We start from the raw sequence: 24,855 nt of genomic DNA, 5'->3' as shown, positions 1-24,855 counted from the left end.
GACGTGAGTACCATCTATTCTTATCCTCTTTGTTTTACAGTTGCATAAATGTGTTTTTGGTGTCAAAAGCAAGTGTCTTTCTTTTCCCATTTTAGTGCCTCCAACAGCTGTGGCTGGAGGCATCATGTGTTTGGGTTAGGTTGTCCAATTCATTTTCTGTAGGGATAATTTAGCGATGTGATCCAGTTATTTCACTTGCAAGCTTTATCAAGATTGTAATCATTTATTTATTCAGACAAACATTTGTGTGATTGTATTTGAGTCACAACAATTCTCGGTTATTTGTCCTCACAGGTGGGTTGTGTAATGTGCTTCTGTGCTCACATTTCTTCAAAGACTGCGTAGAGGCATTAATTAATTTGATTCATAAATGTATTTCTAGTTCTTCTACAACAAAGTGAAGTATTTGTGGATAAATTCTCCCTGTAACGGTTATGGTGATTCAGAGGCTGCAGCAGGTGAAGCTGAAACGTTGCTGTGGTTTGTCTCCGGGCAGGTGGGACGACTCCAGTGTCCTCTGTTGCTAGTTGTAGGTGAAGACGATCAGGTTTGCACCGCCCAGGAGTCTGCAATGGACGTGAGTATCATGAAATGACAGCACCCAGTGTAAATCAACAGCTAGCAGGCTGAAAACTTTATTGATCACAGAGAGGAAACAGAATAGTTCATTGGATGTATGTAGTTAGCCAAGACAAATAATGTCACTTCGTCAGTCAGATGTGTGCTGCTCCTAAGGATGTGGTTCAGTGTGTTCAAGTTGTGTATTTTGTGTAATGACACCACTGTATGAAAGTCCTGAAGTACCCAAACACCGGTCACATGATCACCATTCCATATTTACCTCACACTCCATTCACTCTATTCCTTTCTTTTGCAGCAAGAGCCAAAGGTTGTACATGACTGAGAGTTATCTGACCTTATCAGGACATCAGACATTTTGCTTGAACGCTTTCTGTTGCGTCCTGTCTTTGCAGAATTGGCTCTGATGGGTGGAGAGATGGTGGCACATTGTCACGCTCAGGAAGACGCCTGGAGAAAGATACTGTTATTTCTGAGGAAGAATCTGTATGGTGACACTCACCCAGGTCCAACCCTATTGTCAGGCCTATAACCAAAGGTAACCAAATAAAAATGACCAACTACTATACTGTAGAGCTGAAAAATGGGAATTGGGAGTTTTGTCAGGACACCACTTGCGGTACATTCACACCAGATGCGAAGCCAAATTTTTTGCATAATGAGGTTATATAAAAGTCAATGCGAAGACTGGACTGAAATTTGTTTCAATTGTTCCAAGCAACACAAATGACATTAAGACGTCAAAGTTGCATCATTTGCTTCACCTGCTAGAGATGAAACATTTGAACCCAAGCAAAAGATTCACTTGATCGATTCCCGACGTCACTGACCTTCGGACTTTTCAGAAAGTGAGCAAGGAAGTTGGACTACCTGGTAAATCCTGAAAATATGTATTTGTTACTTGATTTAAGCTATTGGTTACATTCAAGAGTTCATGTTTAAATGTTTGTGTTTAGACGCGGCTGGAAGGGTCTCAGGGACATGTATCTGAAGGAGATGGAGAGAGAGAGTGACTCCTGTTCTCATGTGTTTCACCTGTGTCCCATTGCCCCTGCCTTCAGAGGTCGGATTGTTCTGTCAGAGTTTTGTGAGGCAGATGGACCCAGATGCAGAGTTTGAACTAAAGTCTTTTTAATAAACAGTCTTTAACAGAAAAATAAGAATAAACACAGGACTCTCAAAGTGTAAAACTGAAGAAACAAAAGCACAAAGAAAACACAGGAGGCTTACACAGGTGAGCAGGACTGGAGCTCAGGAGACATGGGATACAGAAACACAGGAGGACAAGACATAACGGCACTTAGACAACGACGATAGACAACAATCCGACAAGGACAAAGGAAAGCACAGAGGTTTAAATACAGACACAGGGAAGGCAGGGGCAATGGGACACAGGTGTAACACATGAGGACTGGTGCAGACAATCACAGACAGGAAGTAAAACTAGACACGAGACACAAGAACCCAGACTACAAAATAAAACAGGAAACAGAACCCGGAGTGTGAAACAAGAACCACAGGGATGTAAACAGAAAACACCTCTTCCAAAAGAGGTGGAACCCAAACCCTTACATTTCCTTGTGTTTAGGTTCGTGTTCAGTTGTTCCCTTTTTGGTTTCTTGCATGTGAGTTTTTGATTTTAGTTTCTTGTAGAATCCTGTTTTGCGTTTGTATTTCGTTCTTTTGTAGTGTTATTTTTTGCGTTACTTAAAGGACACTTTTTGTTATTTTACTGGCTTCTGCATTTTTGGGTCCATCTGCACACCTCTACCTGATACCAGTGTAATTGACCTAACTCCTGAAAAACTGAAATTGTAAACATAAAATATTGATCCAAAATGTAGAACACAAACACTACTTCATCTCAATTTGAAGTATAAACGCATTAAGACATTTAGAAAGGTTCTCCCTGATGCTGCGCTGTGCGGGTTGGCGAGAGGCCCTGGTTTATTGTCTAGACCGTCATTGGCCACCACTCCCTGGACTCCTCTGCTGTTCTGGCTCTCTTGATTCCGATGATGAACCTTTAAAGGATACTCACTGTTTTTAAATGGGGTTAGCTGTATTAATTTGCCTTCAATTCAATTTTTCTCCTTCATTCATGTAAATTGAAATGATCTTGCTTTGATATGTGTAGCTAATTTTGTTTGCATTTTGTTTTGTAATCTAGTTAGTTTTTTTTGCATTTTGGGAATTGGTTTCTTTTGTTATCTCATTTTCAATATTGATTTTCTTCAGCACCAGTTATGTCTAGCACTTTGGCCAGTTTCTAACTCTCTCTTCTCCTTGTCGGTCAGGTGCTCCGGGCCTAAGGAGGCAACCCAATCCCTGGTGGTGGTGTTTTCCTCCTGATCTCTTTTTTTGGAGGGCAGTGTCACAGGTGGTTAGTTTATGGACCCTTCCCTTTTGGGTTCCCTGCCACCATGGTAAGCCCCGGGCCTGTCCTCATTACCCTGCCAAAGTGCTACTTTGATGTCATTAGTGTAATTGATCCTAGTGTTTGACATTTTTAGTTTCTGTTGAATTGGTAATTATTGTTGTTAAATAGTTATTTCCCCCCCCCCCCCCCCCACACACACACACACACACACACACACACACACTACAATTGCTTTTATCAACAATGTTGGTGGGAAGATGTTTCGTCTTTTGGAAAAGATGATGTTGAAAATCAGGTATTTATGACACAAAAAACTTTGAATTACTACAATGTCGTCTTACTTTATTATTTCATGTAACACTGTGAATAAATGTGGTTAAAGTTAGTGTTAAGTTATCCCTTATGTTCGTTGTTGATGCTCATTTCAGAGACTAGGAGCAGTTGTGTAACCATCATGATTCAGCTGTCAGACTGGTTGTTATAATGGTATAATAATATAACAAGTGTGATAATTATGATGTAAAGAAGAAATTACGATAGCAGCACCAGTTAATATAATAACTTTTAACTTTGTTGAATGACCATCTTTAAATGTAAACAAATAAACTTGCTTGCTGCAGTTTGTGCTGTGATGCTCTGCTGTGCTCGTATTTACATTCATACAACAGGTGGGACTGTTTCTGCTGCCCTTTCTCCCCTCGCCTCTTCGAAGCAAGCGCAATGCATGATGGTTTATATTGCTGTCAGTGACCATCAGTTGTGCACTTCTTCTCAGGATGCATTGTGGGAAACAATGAGTGCACCATATAGGGTATGAAGTGTTTCAATAAACATTCGGACAGCACTATATAATGGCAAACTCACTATAGTGGACTATATATCGATGAATGAGGGATTTCGGACACAGCCTCTCTGTTTCTATCTCGGAAGATCATCTCGCCTAGTAAAGTCACCATAATTTGAATTTTCTTATTTTGTAGTGTGTAGTTTATTTTAAATGGCAAACATGTAATACAAAATACTTGGTAGGATTTAAATGTCGATTTTCATAAAAGTAGTAACTCAAGCACAACCCATCTAGGGCCCACATACACACGGTGACTGGGTAACCCCGGCACAGAAGAAAAATAAACTGACACAAATTGTACAGCAATGATGACAAAAGTAAGAATAATAAAGCAAATATTTATTGGGGAGATGAGGGTTCTGGCAGGTGAAGAACAAATAGTTAATGCAGGTTTACAGGAATAAGTAAGATGCTGATGAGACTTGCAGCGGTTATTTAATTATTGAATTAATGTAATGACTTATTAGTATGTCAGTCAGATAACATTTAAAAGAGGATGGATGACAGTTTCATAATCAGATCTCCACAGCAAATGTATTCTGTAGTTATTTATCAACCAAAAAGTGTGAAAATTCTTGAATAAAATTCTCAGAAAAATCCGAAGCAGGAAAAACATACATTGGTAAATCATAACAGACAAATGAGGCTTTAAGCCCATTACTCCCCCTTGGCCAGCCATCTTGACAATGAGATGTGGATGTGTTCAGACGTCCAACTAAACAAGGTTTTTGGCAAGCAGCCAACTGCTGTTACTTTCTCAGATGTTATGTCAGGATGGGAAAATTGCAGCTACCAGTGTTGTGGTGCATCTTTCACACGACAGGGCGCTCATGTTATCAATGAGCATATGTTTCACTTGATTATGTCTGAGTGTGCTATGCAAATCAACATGTGTTTTGGTTTTAACACATATAAATGAACAATGTGACGATGTGAACATTAAGTAAAGCTTCTGACCTCTGGGTGAATGATTTTACGCATCAGGCTGCTGTCTGGCTGATGAGATAACTGCATGATTAAGCAGGTGTATCAGTATTCCTGACAAAGTGCTTGATGAGTGTGTTTTCTAAAGGTTATTCATCTTTTGTACTGATGATTCAGTCAAGAAGGTTTCATGCCATAAATGTGCTTCAGCTGTGAGACATATAAAATTGTTTTTGGGTAACAATTAAAGGGATTTTTACATCCATAACCTCAGGCTGAAATAATTGTTCTCACTTAGCAACTCCATTTCTTTTAGTTAGCAACTTCATCACAGGTGGGAAAAGGGGTTAGAACCGGGTTTCTGCCAGCATACAGATTCTCCCTCAGAAAGAGCAGCATCTTCCTCCAGGCGTCTTCCTGAGCATGAGAGTGTGCCACCTTCTCTCCGCCCCACAAAGCTGTTACTGTAAAGACAAAAGGCAACTCTTAAAACACCAGTTGATATCTTTTATCATCCACAGTTTCTCAGTTTGAAGGTGTACCCACACTTATGACGTGAGGAGACTGATTTAAAGTTGCTGGCTCTGGTGTGCGGCGTGAATGGAGGTTCAATAAGGTGACCAGTGTTTGGGTATGACAGGACAGTCAGCAGGTGGCTGTTCCCTGCTCCCTCCATCATCTCCTGGATCTGGAAGTACAAATCTCACATTTGTAAGATGGTTTCAGGATGCATTTGATTTCATTTATCAATGGGAATCCTTGAATGTAATTGATAAATTAGTTTCTTTTTTTAGAAAATGTTTTTTTGAGTTTTGCAACATTGCATTGTTTGTGTACACCCTAACCCTCCCGCTGAATAACAAAATAACAAAATAACAAAATAACAAAACATATATAGAAAAATAAAAAGGCAATAAAGCATTATTAAATGAACTGACCTGGAAATATATTTGTAAAACAGTCAGATCTTACAGTAAGATCTTACATTGTATAAGGCTGGCACAGTCTACCACTTCTTGTCTGACAGTTCCAACCACAAATCTGCTCCCAGGCCACTTAGAGACTGTAAATTCTGGAAATTGATTTTGTAAGAAATTTCTTCTCTGAAAGTAGCGAAATAGCTGCTGCTTCAGGATCAGGACAAAAGCACAGGTTGGTTTGTACCGTGCTGGAATATCGTCCATATGTATATCCCTGAAAATATTTATCCAATTTCTTCCATCCTGCTTTCTAACCTGACTACAGTCCTTTAATCTTACATCATTTCTTCACACAGGACATAATGTTAACGTAGTAAACTCACGTCCATGGCAGACTCGTAGGCTGGCCAGTTCTGATCATCCTCACCTACAACCAGCAACAGAGGACACTGGAGTCGTCCCACCTGCTCAGAGACAAACAGTAGCAAGTATTGAATTTGAGACATCATTTTAAAATGTGTTTTGTATTTTCAAGATACCAGCAATTGTAGGGAATAATCCTGAGAACTTCAAAATTTACATAAAGCAAATTAATGGGTTAGCATTTATGAAACTCATTGATCTTCAGGTCTTCTCCTCGATTTCTCACTTGCAGAATTTGGTGTGCGATATTAAGAAAACATGCGGTATCGAAAACGTTGTTTAATCTTAGACGATATATATCGCACACCCCTACTTGAAGAGATTAGTTTTTTAAAGACTTAAGGGAGCCAAATCATAAAATACCTTTTCACAGGTGGCAAAGAACTGTTCTCCAATCAAATGTTACAAAATTACTTAAAATATCATTTGACCATTTTTTCCTGCGTTCTTATCATGGAGATATGTTTTGTTTTAACTATTGATTTAAGAACCATTATAGATGTATAAAACTATACACCCCTTACACCACACCCACACACATGTGAACACATACACACATCTTGATGGTAAAATCATTATTATTGTTTTTATCACACAAATGTTATTAGTCTATTGAACCTCATTGGCAGTCATGTTATTTTCTCCATGTCAATGTTTTATTTTCTAAATTTGTGAAATCTAAACATTAATAAGATAGAGGCTTCTGTCTCCCCCCCCCCTTTATCTTGTAATCTTCTATGTAAATTTAACCAAAAGTACTTTGCTTCTTTAGAGTATGGTCGAAACAAATGACTCCATGAGGGAAAGCACATAATGCAAACTTGTGAACTACAACTACAGCTGACTGCAACTGCCAATGAACATTTATTTTTGGTTTATTATTTTTGACATGAAAAAAACTATTAAAAAACTCAACAACAAGGGAATCAGACAGAGACACCGGTGGAACTCACGTCTGCTTTAAATGAGGTGTCGGCAGGAATGGGCAGCAGCAGGTCTCGGTAGATCGTCTGGTTCTCCTCAGTGACACGAGTCTTCCAAGCGTTTCTGATTGGACCCAAAAGAGAGATTTGTTTTTTAGATGTTTTAAATGAAACAATTGACAAATATATATTAAATGGTGGGAATTTTAACTGTACAGAGAACAGCAGGTCAGACAGGAGCCATGCAGAAACTCACACCTCTGCCACTCACCTGCTGCACCTAATGGAGGCTCAGGAGTTGTGTGACGTGTGGAGAGGTTTCCATAAGAAACAGACAATACACTTGGACACATGCTAAAGATAAATGACTGTCTATTGCCAGACGTGATTGTTTTAACTGTTTTAAACATAATTCCTCTTTCTGATCACTCACTTGTCGCAGGTTCTGGTTTTATAAAACTTAAAACCTAGCAGTGCTTATTGACATTTTAATAAGGCTCTGTTGAAGGAAAAAAACTTGGAGAAATATCAAAACAGGTAATCCGATTTTTGATAATTGCTCACTACAGTCTTCACTGATTTCTTCAACAGGTCTCTTTACGGTTGACTGTGTAGAATTTAGTGACATCTAGTGGTAAAGTTGCATTTTGTAGCAGAATCCCACTTTCAAACATGAGAGAGAACCTGCGGAAACCTTCAGTTGTCATAAAAACTCAAAGGCTGTTTAGTTTGTCCAGTCTGGGCTACCGTAAAAAAAACATGGTGGCCTCCGTAGAGAGGACCCGCTACCGATGTAAATATAAAGTATTTAAATATAAAATTGTGTAAAAAACAACAATTCATACAATTTAGATAAAACACACTCGTGAAAAAATCACAAGGATTATCTTATATTCAATTTCTGCCAATAGATCCTTTACTTTTTCTCCATTCCATCCTGCAGAACTTAGAAGCCTCTCCCGCATACGCACAGGTTCTCTTTGTGGACTACAGCTCTGCTTTTAATACCATTTTACCTACAAAACCTTTTGATAAATTAAGGTAAGGTGTTAATCATTCCTTATGTCATTGGATCTTAGAATTTCTACAGTATACAACACAGGCAGTCCCCTCAGGGTTGCGTTCAATCACCGCTCCTGTATTCACTGTACACAAATGACTGCATTTCACATTGTGACTCTGTTAAAATCCTTAAATTTGATGAAGACACAAGAGTGATAGAGTTAAATCTTTCTTCAGCAAGCACGCATCCATCAGCCGTCTCTCACACACACACACACACACACACACACACACACACACACACACACACACACACACACACACACACACACACACACACACAGAAAGCAGGAGGAGATGTCGGGGCGCGCTCGGTTTGGCTTGATGCGGTTGGCGCAGCGCGAATGATAGAGACACAGAGGAGCAGTGAATTACTAATAGAGCTAAAAACCTCTCCCTGCATCCATAGCAGGTGAAATTTGGAATGGAAATAATGCTTCTCTTTTTTTCAGTGTTTGCATAGACCACCTATTGTATGAGGTCTATGTTAGCAGTGAAACCAAAGCAGACAGACTTTAACACTGTATACCTCAGCATTTGTTTATTTATTGCATCATGTAATCATCGCGATATTCAACAATGATATTGAATATCGCATGTTTTCCTAATATCGTGCAGCCCTAATCTTGAATCTTATTAGACAAACTTAGATCTGACCTTCGGGGACTGACTCTTCAGCATATGCAGATGATTTGCTCATCCTTTGTCCAGTTCGGCTCGATATCTTCAGCCAAAGTCAACTGAGACAAAAGTATAGCTCTCAGTGTTGGAGGGATACTGGAGGAGAAGCTTAGTTTGCCTGGGGTGTTGATTTTGAAGACAGGGGGCTAAAATATTAAGAGAGTTTTAGTAGATCAAGCCTATGTTCTTAAATACTGGGAGAATGAGTGTTTTGAGATAGTTTGGACTCTGGTTTGTAAACTGGATTTTTTTTCTCCCCACAGTCTCAAGTGTTTGCTCATTGTGGGAACTGGCTGGTTTCTCTCTAATATTCTAAAGCCTCAGCCTTACGTTTCTTGAGATACTGTGATTTGGTTCCATACAAATAACATTGGATTGAATTGTATTAAATAGAAAAGGACACAATTGGTGGAGGTCTTCAGTAATCCAGTTATCGGTTTTCCTTTTCCTAACAGTTTGGCTTTTCCTTTGGTAATTTAAGGGGATGAGCTTGGTGCGATGGCCAGTTGCGTGGCTGGCTCAGTAACTTCTCAAACTTTTGTTTCCTTTGGCTGGGATCACCAACCCTTTTTAATTCTTGATCTCTTTTTGAATATGGTTAGTATTTGGTAAGAAAATAAAAACTAATTGCAGTAGATGACTCTTCTAAGGCCTTGCCATTCTTCCTAATATAATGCCAGTCTCCTGATGGAGCATTGTTTGTTTGGGGAGGCTGTAATTGTTGAATTCTTGAACAGAAACCTTTGAGTCACAGACAACAACTTACTCCTTAAAAAAATCCATAATTTGTTCCAAAGATCCACCAACTGGCTGCACATGACTCCCACTGATACACACCGCACACCTGAGCTGGGAGACACACAGACACAATTCATATTATTTATATATGTATATAAATATGTGTTTGTAAATATTTACATAGGATCAGCTAAGAAAGAAAACCTTGGCAGAAGTCTTTTGAGAACAAGTTTCAATAAGTGACCCTAAAGAGCCTTATCTTGCCATGCTAAAGAAAGAAAAAAAAAAAAACATTTCTGAGTTCGCCCAATGTGGAGGTGAGGGGGCTGGGAGAGCCCCTTCACCGGCACCCAAGGGTCAATCAGCACAGGTGAGAGCTGTTAAATGATCGATCCTCACACTTAAAAGGCAGCAACTGAGCTGCCTCATGGAGAACTGGGGAACACTCAGAGAACACTCAGAGACTCAGAGACACTGAGCTGCAAAGCTGCAAAGCTGCAAAGCTAGTCCCTTTAGGTCACTTTATTTGTGTTTGTTCACGTGTGTGTTTTGGTTTTAATAAAAGATGCGAAAACCTGGATAGTTTGTCTCTGGCTGCTGTGATGACAGCCCCATGGCGTGGCCAACTGCCACACCCAGTCTTCCAGATCTGTTCCAATATTTAATGGGACAGGTTAACACATACTAGCTATAAATGTTCAGCATGGCTCAATCAAAATTCCACGGACATTTGTATCTACACTATTATGCTAATACCAAAAATCCAGTCTTTTACCATTAGCCCAATGGGAAATGTTCGCTGGTCATACATGTTAAGAGTGTTATAATGAGGCAAGTACATGTACATTGCTGCACTAACACACGACAGTTTCACAATGACCCAAAAGTATTTGTACACCATAGTCTAATTTATCTTGCCTTAGTTTCACAGTGATCTGAATGTTCTCATAATACCATGAAGATCTCTAAGTGATTTGCATCGTTGCTTCATTGTCAAGTAGAACTCTTTTCCACACTGTTGCTCTCTCTCTCACACAAACAAATTGACCTGTCTGTCATAGTCGGGGATATTCTGAGGCTGCTGATGGTCAACTGTCAAACATGTATTTGACCAGTTTTTAACCATCCTCCATCCTAGCATGCAAGCAGGCAGACCTCGGCAAAACACTTGACCAGTCTACTGTCAAAGATAAAATCTACTTCTGTATGAAACACTGCTTGTCTTACCTTAAAAACGTCAGAATAAACAGCCATTTTGAAGGTGATAGTGCAGCCTAAGGAAAGTCCCACCATGGCGATCCTGCTGCCAAGGACCTGAGGATGCTGCTGCAGGACATTGTAGGCCGTCTGCAGCAGTAAAACATAGTTGTAAAATTTGCATGGCTTCTTATAACTCATATCACAATCTCATATCACAGAATTTATGATGGATGAACAAATTAAAATCAAAAATATGAACTGCTGATGAAGCCAGGCCGCTAACATAGTTAACAGTTAAGACTTTATGCAATACTTTATGCACTGACATTAAGCAATCATTCTCAGATTTTAATGATCAGAATAAAAGCAATAGAGGCTGGAGCACCATGCTACATTTTCGTTATTTTGACCTTTTCAGTACCATCATAATGAAAGGAAAGGTGGGGCCCTAAGTTAACAGGGCCCTAATATGGGAGGAACCTAGGATTGAGAAATTGAACCTCCTTTTTCAGTCTTTCTCTGTCCTCTAGTGCAGGGGTCCCCAACCCCCGGGCCGCGGACCGGTACCGGGCCGTGGGGCATTTGGTACCGGGCCGCACAGAAAGAATAAACAACTTACATTATTTCTGTTTTATTTATTATCTGATTCTGAACGGTGTTTTATTTTGAAAAATGACCAGATCCTCTCCGTTATGACTCATGCTTTACGCATGTCAAGACGCTTGTCTCGGTCACGTGACTTTTTCGCTAAACACAAACCCACACGGTAGCAAAAATGAGCAAAAAACAAACGTCTCTGGGAAGTTTTTTTGCGATGGGGAAAAGGCAAAGTGAGGAGACAGAGGAAGAGCCTAAGACATCCAAGGAAAAAAAAAGGTTCATTTAACAGACAATATCAAGGAGTCCTACTTGAAACATAGATTTATCGCCACAAGCGTCTTTACGCAGACGAATTATTCTAAACCGCTGCAGTTTATAACATTCATTGAGCTAATATGTACATTTCACAATCTGGGCTGTTTTACAGTGCATTCCATTATTGTTTACACCTGATTTTCGTGGTTGAATTTCATGATTTAAACTCCCTCATTCTCCGTCTGGTGACATTTACGCACCGAGCCTGCACACACTGTACATGCCAATGTGCATAATTCGTTTTGTTCATCTTTGGAGTCTGCAGTTATTATTTTATTATATCGTGATGCTGTTGTTAAGAAAGCTTTATATATTACTAATAATATATTGATAATATATTAATAAACTAATAATATATTAATATGCGTAAAGACGCTTCCTAAACCTCTCCAAAGCTCACAGAGGTGCAGCGTGTGCGTAATGGAGCTTTGGTATCCGTCCGTCTCCGTCTTGCTGGTAAGACGTGCACGGGCGTCATCTCGTTAATTCGTTTAATAATTATATTGTGATTCGTTCGAAATATTAATTATTATTAGTAGTAGTAGTAATTCGTGTCCACGCATTGTTAATACGTGGCCACGCAATAATTAATTTGAGGCCGCGTATTAGTGTGAAGCTGGTTGGATGAATGATTTAGAAGATATGTGTTCCACATACAGAGGCAGACAGAGAGAATGACAGAGACATTTGTGCAATTAGTGGGTAAACGTTATTTTTGGACACTCAGACACTCAGGTTTACCTCAAAGTACTTGTTGTCCACGAAATTCCCAGTTTCAATGGTGACTTTATTTGTCAGGTAGTCAAGAGCAAGGGACGCAAAGCCATGGCAGGCCAACAGCGCTGAGCGGTACTCCACCAACTTCCCTCCACCCCCCCACAGGTCCAAGATACCAGGGAAAGGTCCAGGTCCTTCAGATGATTCAAAACACCCAAAAGAGTCAATTTACATTAAAATGACTTTATACATTTATGAGGTTCTTACTTCTCTGGCCTATATTTGATGTATGTAATTTGAGGGCTTTTGATATGATTAGAGCAATAGTACCAGCAAGTAAGTCACAACTTATTGAAGCTGAACTTTGATGCTCCCCGTTAGGCATTGGACAAACATTTTGTTTGTCTGCATCTTTCAGTATGAATGGTTAAACATTGTGTCATTACTGCCATGTGTCACAACTACAAATATCCTACAAACATAAACAAACCATATAAGACATTAACAAAGACATATTTAAGGATGAAAAATATTGTCTGCAAAATCAGCGACGATATAATTTACGTAAATATCAGACACATCTACACCCACCATACATCACAACACCTTATTTCAGCAGGAGCACACAATGTAATATGGATGTTAGGCAGTGGATACAACCATAAAAGGGCTTTTGGGATTTAGTTAGGGTATGCAAGCTCACTCTTACCCTAAAGCTGCTTTAAGGGTACGAGTGCTTTAATGTCCGGACCCCATTTAGTGGACATCCTCCGGAGTTCATGTCTGAAAACAGTGAAGGTCTGTTCTTTGTTGCACTGAGGTCTGCGATGAAAAACATTCTGTTTAACCTGACTATGAACCTTAACTTGAACCTGTCTGAACCATGCATCCGGATAACAGCAGTTCCATAATGCTCAGCCCTAGGTCTCTTCCTCTTCTCCTTCAATACAGGTGCCCTTATGCTGAGGACTTCCTCTGACACTCAGGTGGAGGCAAACATCCTAGTAAAACTGAACTCACAATACTTAAGGGGAAAAGCGGGAAAGTAGGACCTGTCTATTGACAGCTGTGGTGGTGTCAAATCAGACAGTGCACAATTGAGTCGTGACCCTGGATGATGAACTGTAATTCTCCTCGATCATCACTGCAGCTGCCAGCTCCTTTAGCTGAATCTCCTCTTCTCCTTTCACTACACTGGTTCCCTACTGCAGCAAGTGATGCTAGTCTTAGCTACATAGACACCTCCCTCACACCACCAGACTATAATCTTATCCTACCTGGGGGCAGAAAAAGAGTTGCAGTGAGTCCACCCTCTGTGATTGGGATCCTGCGGATGCCAGGCGCCATGTGCCAGCGCTCCACCAACACAGAGGCCAGCGACACTAGATCCACAAACCCCTCAGTCTGGTGACCCTGGTACACTGAGATTGTGACCTCCATGGGAGTCTGGACATTCAACCTCCTGATCCTGAAAGAAGATGGGAGAGTCTTTGATACCAATAACAGATTCAGTACTGATTGGTATCATGTAAGTACTGCTGGCCAGGTTGGTGTACATTTGTCCAGGTTTGCTGCCTGGAACTGGTATGAGGCTCCACAATAGACCCATCGGTTCAACCCCTGAATATGTCCCACCCAGACTGAGATCCTCTGAAACTGGAAAGAAAAAAGTAGCAATTATTTCTCATATTTCCCATTTTAATTAAAAATGTGTTCTATATTCCTGAATTATCTTCATCTAGGTATTGAAATGTGTACCGTTCACAGTCCCAGTGGCATCAGCAGTGTAGTGACCGTACGCCTCCCACTTGTTTCCTTGTTCACACTGGTGAAAGGCGTGGACAGTCAACTTGAAACCAGGTAAGAGATTCTGGACCAGGACAATGAACTTCTGATCTATTAGTCCTCTGGACGGCTGGACCGACAGACTCACACATTGTTTTCTGTCCATCGTTAAGTGAGCAGACTGATAAAAAACAACAACATAAACATAAAGTATAAAAAGTAAAAGCATTAAATACAGATAGCTGCCTGCTGTGAATGTTTTAATGGGACACGTCCTATTAATTAAATCCTATGAATTATAACCTTGATTAATGTCAGAGCCCAGCAGGTCAATTGAAAATGTAAACATGTGAAATTTGTCTGCAAGCAAACATACAGTTGTTTTTATATAAGGAGAAAACACAGAGAGAGAACACACCTCGGAGCTGTTGTCTTCAGGTTTGTCTTCTGTCAGCTGATAAACTCGTCAAGGAGTCTGGAAACAAAAGTGAGACAGGACTCTACAACAGCTACATTTAAACCATCTGAGCTTCTGCCTCCTCCCACATAAACATTCCTCTGTTTGCAGAGCTGGCCCTTGCCTTCATGGAGCCCCTCACCGCCTTGTTGCAGCCAATATAACCAATGTGCTTCAATCAATCCAGGACTCTGCCCTCGAAAATAATAATAATAATAATGGTGGTGTAACCTAGGGTATTTTCTGTAGTTTATCCAGTTACAGACGTTCCTTTTGAAGCTATTCTTGGTTACGTAGCCTCCTAAGGTCCCTTAAATACATCACATGCAAACTATGGACAGGTGCTGCTAAGCTGCTGCTCACAGTTACACACATTAACACACTGCCACCAGCAGAGCGTATGGCTCAAACGTACACTACACTCACTGAGACATTTGCTTTGATACCAAAGGGAGGCAGGGAATTGCTTAATTTGCCCCTAATGAACATACAGGGAGGTGTGTCTCTGTCTGTTTGAGCCACTGAACCTCGAAAAAAATCGAGGGGGCATTGCACTCTGCAAACGCGGCTAATGCTTTGCCAACCAAAGCATGAAGATGGCGAAACAAAAGTCGAGAATGAAAGTCTGAAGGCAGTATAAACAAGGAGAGCTTCATATGGCAGTAACAGAGACAATTCGGCAGAGACCATAATAACGACACTGAAACGACAGGAAGTCTTTGTGTGGTATGTACAAACTATTATGACACCAAAGTAAAGGTTTATTTTTCGTCTTGTTTGCTGGTTTTCACTTCAATGTGATGCTTCATCATTTTTACCAGTATTAACATTAACATCAGAGCAACGCCTTATACTGTGTGAATGACAAATTCATTTACCGTGTTACATTCAAGAATAATGTGGACAATGTTGAAGTATTTTGTTGTATCATTTATTTTTTACGACTTCCCCCCTCTGAACTAGTAGCAGCAGGGGGTGTATTGTAAAGCCCGAGGCTGGCCAGTATGGTCATTAAGCATATTTACCAATGGTGCAAAATTATGTTTTTTCAGTTGCAGTCCCTGAGGGTGGAGTGTGTGTAGGTGGTGTGTGCGTGTTTGTCACCATCCACAAACCCTGAGGGTGGAGTGTGTGTAGGTGGTGTGTGCGTGTTTGTCACCATCCTTGATGTGTGTTGCACTCCTGCATGTGTGTGTTATGTGCATTCCACCGTCTCAGAAGGTATGTTTGGGCAGGGAGCGATGTGATGGAGATCATAGCTCTAGGTATGAAACGGTTCCTCGGTGTGTGGGTTGAGGATGTTAATGTCCTGATCACAATTTGTTTGTTTTTTTATTTCACCCTATCAGAGTGACGCAGATATTCACGAGTGCGCAGGGTGCTATTCACCACCATTGCAACAGCATTCACAGAATCACTCCCTCTTTGGAAATTTGTCTCCACAGTAATAGCACAGCGTTCGTTTAATTGTTGCTGCAATGCTTTATAAGGAGCTGAATTAGAGAGCATTTATTTTGCAAAGTTGGGAAGTTGGGTCTGAAGATTGTTTCCATTGTTTATCAGAGCTCTGAAATGACTGGCATTCAATACATGAAAAAATAACACTCGATCACTAAATCATTTAAACGTGTATACAACAAACAACACGTTTCGTGAAAAGCATCGACTATAAAATCTCCGTTCAGGATAAACCAAGTAGGATGAACACAAAGTTTTTCTAACTTCACTCTGGTCCATAGACTCCACACAACGTCCAGCACAAAAATAATAAAAAGTGAGGACTCACTAATGACAAGGAATAATTCTAAGCTCCAGAGCATCAACACAAGCCAAGAGAACAGAACATTCCAAACAAGCAAGTTTAGAATGGGCACTTTATAGTGTCATAAGACTTCCTCTAAACCCTTTAATTACTTTTGTTGCTGTTCATTTTAATGGGCTAAATGTGGAGTTTCACTGGCAGCAATATTGTTATCAAGGAGTATAAGAGCTGTATGTTACGTTTCGTTGTAGAACTGGACCTGAAAGCAGACACAGGAAGGGATTGGTTAGTGAGTGAAACAAGGGTCTCTTTAATGATGATGAGTGTCCAAAAGTAAGTCAAGCATTTTGTAGATTCCTTAATATTCTGGTCGAATAGAAGTGTCAGAACTCAACAACTCTGCACATTTCTGCAAAGGCAAATATTTTCACAACTTCATGAACTCCTGAGGCAGAGTACGACTGAGCAGACACTTGTTTGACGATAAAACACAAAAAGTTGCAACAGTCGGTGAAACATTATGTTTATCTACAAATCAATAGACTAAAACTATTATATATAAGATCTACATAAATTGGTCAGACATTTAAATCTTTATTTATGTTGTTTTTAACAACAGTTGTGGTTGGAGGCATTCATATTTGACAAAAACATTCAAATGGACACAAGGATGAACTGATTAGAGGTTAGATTAGTCATCATTAATGTGTTTGGAGAAGGCTATGGAGTTTTACGGCTGCATATAATGATTACTTATATATCAATTAACCTGCTTATCAATTAATCATGCCAGTGTTTGGTCTTAAAAATTGCAGACAGCAGTGAAGAATTACATTCATTCCAAAGCCCAAGGTAACGTCTTCAAATGTCTTGTTTTGTGAACAACCGTCCAAAAATGTATTTAATGTCTGTTGACTTTTAGTTGACTAATCATTTTACCTATAAAAGTGTTTAATAATTATTGTTGTCTTCACTATCAACCGTCTCACACGCACCACTCACGCAGCCAATGTTGCCTGGGCAGAAGTATACAAAATTGTTTTCACAGGAGGCCCAATGTTTTAACTCCAGGGTTTGAGAGGGTTCCCCAATGCTGAACTTAGATTAGGTTTGTTAGTTTTATTTTTTATTTGTACATAATTGTTCATCCATCAGAAGTTCTTTGATGTGTAACACAAAATATAATCAATTAGAACAACTGCTGCTTTAATGGTATGAGTTATGAGAATACATGCAAATTACAACTGTGTTTTACTGCTGCAGACGGCCTACAATGTCCTACAGCAGCATCCCCAGGTCCTTGGCAGCAGGATCGCTGTGGGAGGACTTTCCTGAGGCTTTGCTATCACCTTCAAAATGGCGGCTTATTCTGATGTGTTTAAGGTAAGACAAGCAGTGTTTCATACAGAAGTAGATTCTATCTGTGGCAGTAGCTGTGACACCCAAGTTGCAGGTAGACAGAGTGGTCAGGTGTGATGCCAAGGTCTGCCTGCTTGCATGGATGGTACAAATTTAAATGCATGTTTTGACAGTTGACCCAGGACCGGCCCTGGCAATGTTGGAGCCCTAGGCGAGATTTTACTGCATTGGTTAACGTATGTATCACGTCATGATAAATCAGCCTCTTGTGGCGCCCTCTCGGCATTTTGCGCCCTAGGCAACCGCCTATGTCGCCTATGCCAGGAGCAGCCCCTGAGTTGACCATCAGCAGGCCCAGGATTTCCCTGACTTGGAAATACAAGTTAATTACTTTGTGAGAGACAGAGATGGACAGGGAGAGAGAATAAAACAGTGGGGAAAAGAAGAAACTGGGCTTAAATTTAGTTAGACCTCTTTTATGTTATAAGAAAAGTAAAACAAAAATGATTAAGATCACTGTCAAACTGAGGCGTGACAAATTAGACTATGGTGTAAAAATACGTTTGGTACATTGTGAAACTGTCATGGGTCAGAGGACAGTAGGTCTCCTTTATGTGCTGCTGTTATTACAAACATTTATCTATAACCCTTGACTCACCCATGTGCTCACCTCATTCTGCTGAGCCTGATTTGTCACCAGCAACAAGACTGTTGCTGGTGACAAATGATGGTTGCCTGGTGTTTTAGGCATTAGTACGGTGGCCCTGAGAGCTCAAGGCAGTGCAACTGAAGAAAACACATGCAAATGGACAAAACACAAGCAAAGTAAGAAAACATCTTCATCAATTTCACAACACAAAACATTACAGAAACGCGCTGCAAATACAGAAACGCGCAGCAAACACAGAAAACAACAACGGAAGTGTTTCCAGAGGACAGCTAAAAGTGATGGACACTGCTGCCACAGGAGACACAAAAACGTCCAATACATCAAACAATTTCAGTTCCACACAGGGGTCGGCAACTCGCGGCTTTGGAGCCGCATGCATATTTTTCGCGAACGGTGAACGAATCAGTTTTCATATGATTAACGTGAACGTAACGATGAACGTGAGTTAACGTCACGTTCATTTTTTAAATCATCGTCGTATCAGGCCATCATGAAATACCAGGAGCGGGCGTATGTGTGTGTGTGTGTGTGTGTGTGCTCCCAAATAGCGCACACACACACTGGCCCCGGGGCTCCGCCCCCACTCACTCGCTCCGAGAGACGCACAGTGAGATCTGAGCTCGGAAGAGGGGGCAAAATTGCTCTTTTGATAGTAAAGGTTACCTACCCCTGCACAATATGGACAATACATTGCCTCACGAACAGGGGCTTACTTGTTAGCGCTGTTTATTCAGTTTAACAGGAAAAAAACGGCATGTCGGTAGCTCAGACCGTTGAGGAGTCATGATGCTCTAAAGACATGATATTTGAGATCGTATACGGCCCAGTGGGTCTCAGAGGGTTAACAGGATACATCTGCAGTAATAAAGTTTATTATTTATTAAAATAAACCAAAAACGTTTACAGTTTAGCAAATTTTCCAAGATCACTGACGGACACCGACTTTAACTACTCCAAACTGCGGCAGCAACAACAATCGGACGTGTCCATCACTTTTAGGAGTCCTCTGGAAACACTTCCGTTGTCGTTTTCTGTATTTGCAGCAGGTTTCTGTATTTGCTGCGCATTTCTGTAATGTGTTGTAAAATTGATGAAAATGTTTTCTTACTTTGCTTGTGTTTTGTCCACTTGCATGTGTTTTCTTAAGTTGCAGTGCGTTGAGCTCTCAGGGCCACTGTACATTAGTGTAACAGTGTATCTACAAATGTCATTGGGATATTGAAGGAGCCGTGCTGAACATTTTTACCTGGTTGGTGTTTCAATGTGAATCTGAGTGTAACCTGACCCAAGTACGAACTCATTACACTTTGAAGCGGATTAGTATAAATACATTTTTTTTTAAAGTTCTTTAACATGTCGAGATTAGGCTCTTATTGTCATGTATTGGGACTTGTTTTTTCATATCAAAATTCTGCCAAGGGTTTCATGTAAACTTGTATATATATATAATTATTATGTGTGTGTGCGTGTGTGTCCCAGCTCAGGTGTGTGGTGTGTATCAGTGGGAGTCATGTGCAGCCAGTTGATGGATCTTTGGAGCAAATAATAGATTTCTTTAATGAGTAAGTTGATCTGTTGTCTGTGACTTGTAGGTTACAGCCAAACAAACAATAGTTCAACTGGAGACTGGAACATATTAGGAAGGACGCCAAGTGCTATCACCAGCAATGATTTATCTATTTTCTTAACCAAATATTAACCTTTTTCAAAATGATATCAAGAATTTTGAAAGGGTTGCCTAAACTATCAAAGGTTTCGGAAGTTACTGAGAAAGCCACACAATGGGCCATTGCACGCAGCTAATCCCCCTAAATTACATAAAAGATATATTAAAATATACAGGAAACTGATAACTGGATTACTGAAGACCACCGACTCAAAATAAAAAAACAAACTAAAATACCAAACGCAAAACAATAAAACCAGAGAAAACTGCTGTTGGGCAATTGTGCCATTTTCTGTTCAATCCAAAGCAATTTTACTTATAACAAATATCTCAAGGAACTTCACATAGTAAGGTTAAGACCTTAGAATATTATCGGGCCACTTCCCACAATGAGCAAACACTTAGAGACTGTGAAGAGAAAAAATCCCTTTGAACAGGAAGACACCTCTAGAACTGGTTCAGGCTTGTCTTAGACCTGCTCTTAGCTATGCTGCTATAGGTCTAGAACGTCGGGGAACACATGACACACAGATCTTCTCTTCCCAGCTTCTCCTTCCTCTTCTCCCTCCTTATCACATCAAAGAAATTAATATCTCATCAATACATGTTACTGACTTGACTTCTTCCCCGGAGTCCCTTTGCCTTATCGTCTGCAGATCCAGGGTCGCGGCTGCAGCCACATCGTGGATTACGATGGTGGGCGGCCAGCTCTAGGAAGAGTCCTGGTGGTTCCAAACTTCTTCCATTGACGGATGATGGAGGCCACGGTGCTCATTGGGACCTTCAATGCTGCAGAAAGTTTTCTGTACCCTTCCCCAGATCTGTGCCTTGACACAATCCTGTCTCGGAGGTCTACAGACAATTCCTTGGACTTCATGGCTTGGTTTGTGCTCTGACATGCACTGTCAACTGTGGGACCTTATATAGACGGTGTGTGCCTTTACAAATCATGTCCATTCAACTGAATTTACCACAGGTGGAGTCCAATCAAGTTGTAGAAACATCTCAAGGATGATCAGTGGATACAGGATGCACCGGAGCTCAATTTTGAGTGTCATGGCAAAGGCTGTGAATACTTATGTACATGTGATTTTGTCGTTTTTTATTTTTAATAAATTAGCAAAAAATTCAAAAAAACTTTTTTCACTTTGTCATTATGGTTTATTGTGTGTCGGATTTTTAGGAAAAAGATGAATTTAATCCATTTTGGAATAAGGCTGTAACATAACAAAAGTGAAGCGCTGTGAATACTTTGCGGATGCACTGTATGTCTGTCCTTTAATTCAGTTCAGTTACAATAACAGCATTGAGAAAATACTAATTTATTCAAGGATTGCACATAAAAAATAAAATCAAACACATCATGGAATCATTTTTATTTTTCTATATATGTTTTGTTATTTTGTTATTTTGTTATTTTGTTATTCAGCGGGAGGGTTAGGGTGTACACAAACAATGCAATGTTGCAAAACTCAAAAAAAACATTTTCTAAAAAAAGAAACTAATTTATCAATTACATTCAAGGATTCCCATTGATAAATGAAATCAAATGCATCCTGAAACCATCTTACAAATATGAGATTTGTACTTCCAGATCCAGGAGATGATGGAGGGAGCAGGGAACAGCCACCTGCTGACTGTCCTGTCATACCCAAACACTGGTCACCTTATTGAACCTCCATTCACGCCGCACACCAGAGCCAGCAACTTTAAATCAGTCTCCTCACGTCATAAGTGTGGGTACACCTTCAAACTGAGAAACTGTGGATGATAAAAGATATCAACTGGTGTTTTAAGAGTTGCCTTTTGTCTTTACAGTAACAGCTTTGTGGGGCGGAGAGAAGGTGGCACACTCTCATGCTCAGGAAGACGCCTGGAGGAAGATGCTGCTCTTTCTGAGGGAGAATCTGTATGCTGGCAGAAACCCTGTTCTAACCCCTTTTCCCACCTGTGATGAAGTTGATAACTAAAAGAAATGGAGTTGCTAAGTGAGAAAAATTATTTCAGCCTGAGGTTATGGATGTAAAAATCCCTTTAATTGTTACCCAAAAACTATTTTATATGTCTCACAGCTGAAGCACATTCATGGCATGAAACCTTCTTGACTGAATCATCAGTACAAAAGATGAATAACCTTTAGAAAACACACTCATCAAGCACTTTGTCAGGAATACTGATACACCTGCTTAATCATGCAGTTATCTCATCAGCCAGACAGCAGCCTGATGCGTAAAATCATTCACCCAGAGGTCAGAAGCTTTACTTAATGTTCACATCGTCACATTGTTCATTTATGTGTTAAAACCAAAACACATGTTGATTTGCATAGCACACTCAGACATAATCAAGTGAAACATATGCTCATTGATAACATGAGCGCCCTGTCGTGTGAAAGATGCACCACAACACTGGTAGCTGCAATTTTCCCATCCTGACATAACATCTGAGAAAGTAACAGCAGTTGGCTGCTTGCCAAAAACTTTGTTTAGTTGGACGTCTGAACACATCCACATCTCATTGTCAAGATGGCTGGCCAAGGGGGAGTAATGGGCTTAAAGCCTCATTTGTCTGTTATGATTTACCAATGTATGTTTTTCCTGCTTCAGATTTTTTTGAGAATTTTATTCAAGAATTTTCACACTTTTTGGTTGATAAATAACTACAGAATACATTTGCTGTGGAGATCTGATTATGAAACTGTCATCCATCCTCTTTTAAATGTTATCTGACTGACATACTAATAAGTCATTACATTAATTCAATAATTAAATAACCGCTGCAAGTCTCATCAGCATCTTACTTATTCCTGTAAACCTGCATTAACTATTTGTTCTTCACCTGCCAGAACCCTCATCTCCCCAATAAATCTTTGCTTTATTATTCTTACTTTTGTCATCATTGCTGTACAATTTGTGTCAGTTTATTTTTCTTCTCAAAAATAAGAGCAAAAAAGATGTGACTTTCATTTTAGTTAATCAAAACTCTACTAAATACTCAGAGATGACAAGGGACTCTACATGCTAGTCCATGATGCACACAAGTAGATGTGCTGGAAGCAACATTTTTGATTTGGGACCCGTGAAAAGTGTGTAGTGTGTTAATTTATGTCCCTGTGCCGGGGTTACCCAGTCACCGTGTGTATGTGGGCCCTAGATGGGTTGTGCTTGAGTTACTACTTTTATGAAAATCAACATTTAAATCCTACCAAGTATTTTGTATTACATGTTTGCCATTTATAATAAACTACACACTACAAAATAAGAAAATTCAAATTATGGTGACTTTACTAGGCGAGATGATCTTCCGAGATAGAAACAGAGAGGCTGTGTCCGAAATCCCTCATTCATCGATATATAGTCCACTATAGTGAGTTTGCCATTATATAGTGCTGTCCGAATGTTTATTGAAACACTTTATACCCTATATGGTGCACTCATTGTTTCCCACAATGCATCTTGAGAAGAAGTGCACAACTGATGGTCACTGACAGCAATATAAACCATCATGCATTGCGCTTGCTTCGAAGAGGCGAGGGGAGAAAGGGCAGCAGAAACAGTCCCACCTGTTGTATGAATGTAAATACGAGCACAGCAGAGCATCACAGCACAAACTGCAGCAAGCAAGTTTATTTGTTTACATTTAAAGATGGTCATTCAACAAAGTTAAAAGTTATTATATTAACTGGTGCTGCTATCGTAATTTCTTCTTTACATCATAATTATCACACTTGTTATATTATTATCCCATTATAACAACCAGTCTGACAGCTGAATCATGATGGTTACACAACTGCTCCTAGTCTCTGAAATGAGCATCAACAACGAACATAAGGGATAACTTAACACTAACTTTAACCACATTTATTCACAGTGTTACATGAAATAATAAAGTAAGACTACATTGTAGTAATTCAAAGTTTTTTGTGTCATATATACCTGATTTTCAACATCATCTTTTCCAAAAGACGAAACATCTTCCCACCAACATTGTTGATAAAAGCAATTGTAGTGTGAGTGTGTGTGTGTGCTTGTGTGTGTGTGGGGGGGGACCTAGGTCACACAGGTTAGTCAACTACCACAGGTTTCAGGTTAAAAGGAAAATAACTATTTAACAACAATAATTACCAATTCAACAGAAACTAAAAATGTCAAACAATTATACTGGTATCAGGTAGAGGTGTGCAGATGGACCCAAAAATGCAGAAGCCAGTAAAATAACAAAAAGTGTCCTTTAAGTAACGCAAAAAATAACACTACAAAAGAACGAAATACAAATGCAAAACAGGATTCTACAAGAAACTAAAATCAAAAACTCACATGCAAGAAACCAAAAGGGGAACAACTGAACACGAACCTAAACACAAGGAAATGTAAGGGTTTGGGTTCCACCTCTTTTGGAAGAGGTGTTTTCTGTTTACATCCCTGTGTTTCTTGTTTCACACTCCGGGTTCTGTTTCCTGTTTTATTTTGTAGTCTGGGTTCTTGTGTCTCGTGTCTAGTTTTACTTCCTGTCTGTGATTGTCTGCACCAGTCCTCATGTGTTACACCTGTGTCCCATTGCCCCTGCCTTCCCTGTGTCTGTATTTAAGCCTCTGTGCTTTCCTTTGTCCTTGTCGGATTGTTGTCTATCGTCGTTGTCTAAGTGCCGTTATGTCTTGTCCTCCTGTGTTTCTGTATCCCATGTCTCCTGAGCTCCAGTCCTGTTCACCTGTGTAAGCCTCCTGTGTTTTCTTTGTGCTTTTGTTTCTTCAGTTTTACACTTTGAGAGTCCTGTGTTTATTCTTATTTTTCTGTTAAAGACTGTTTATTAAAAAGACTTTAGTTCAAACTCTGCATCTGGGTCCATCT

The 24,855-nt window shown here is 39.9% G+C and overlaps 1 protein-coding gene across 1 annotated transcript; it reads right to left on the bottom strand.

Annotated features, from left to right (window-relative positions):
• Nucleotides 1-4,557: 4,557 nt before the first annotated feature.
• Nucleotides 4,558-18,423, bottom strand: LOC117763236 (peroxisomal succinyl-coenzyme A thioesterase-like). The gene is made up of 11 exons (XM_034588196.1): nucleotides 18,331-18,423; nucleotides 14,068-14,275; nucleotides 13,866-13,965; nucleotides 13,587-13,777; nucleotides 12,334-12,503; nucleotides 10,705-10,824; nucleotides 9,506-9,588; nucleotides 7,027-7,120; nucleotides 6,034-6,114; nucleotides 5,277-5,418; nucleotides 4,558-5,194 (listed from the first exon to the last, which is right to left on the bottom strand). The coding sequence occupies exons 1-11, from the start codon at nucleotides 18,421-18,423 to the stop codon at nucleotides 5,043-5,045; spliced, it is 1,434 nt and encodes a 477-aa protein (XP_034444087.1). The 3' UTR covers nucleotides 4,558-5,042.
• Nucleotides 18,424-24,855: the final 6,432 nt, after the last annotated feature.

The sequence above is a fragment of the Hippoglossus hippoglossus genome, chromosome 6 (assembly GCF_009819705.1).
Source record: "Hippoglossus hippoglossus isolate fHipHip1 chromosome 6, fHipHip1.pri, whole genome shotgun sequence".
Classification (NCBI taxonomy): domain Eukaryota; kingdom Metazoa; phylum Chordata; class Actinopteri; order Pleuronectiformes; family Pleuronectidae; genus Hippoglossus; species Hippoglossus hippoglossus.
This window is presented reverse-complemented; position numbering and strand designations above follow the sequence as displayed.

Bases quoted from the DNA above. Each gene is read 5' to 3' on its own strand.
- LOC117763236 (XM_034588196.1), bottom strand. From the start codon at position 18,423: ATGCCTAAAACACCAGGCAACCATCATTTGTCACCAGCAACAGTCTTG. The intron at 13,966-14,067 runs GTACACATTTCA...TTTTCTTTCCAG, and splicing joins TGCCACTGGGACTGTGAACG to TTTCAGAGGATCTCAGTCTG. The intron at 5,195-5,276 runs GTGGGTACACCT...TTGTCTTTACAG, and splicing joins AGTCTCCTCACGTCATAAGT to TAACAGCTTTGTGGGGCGGA.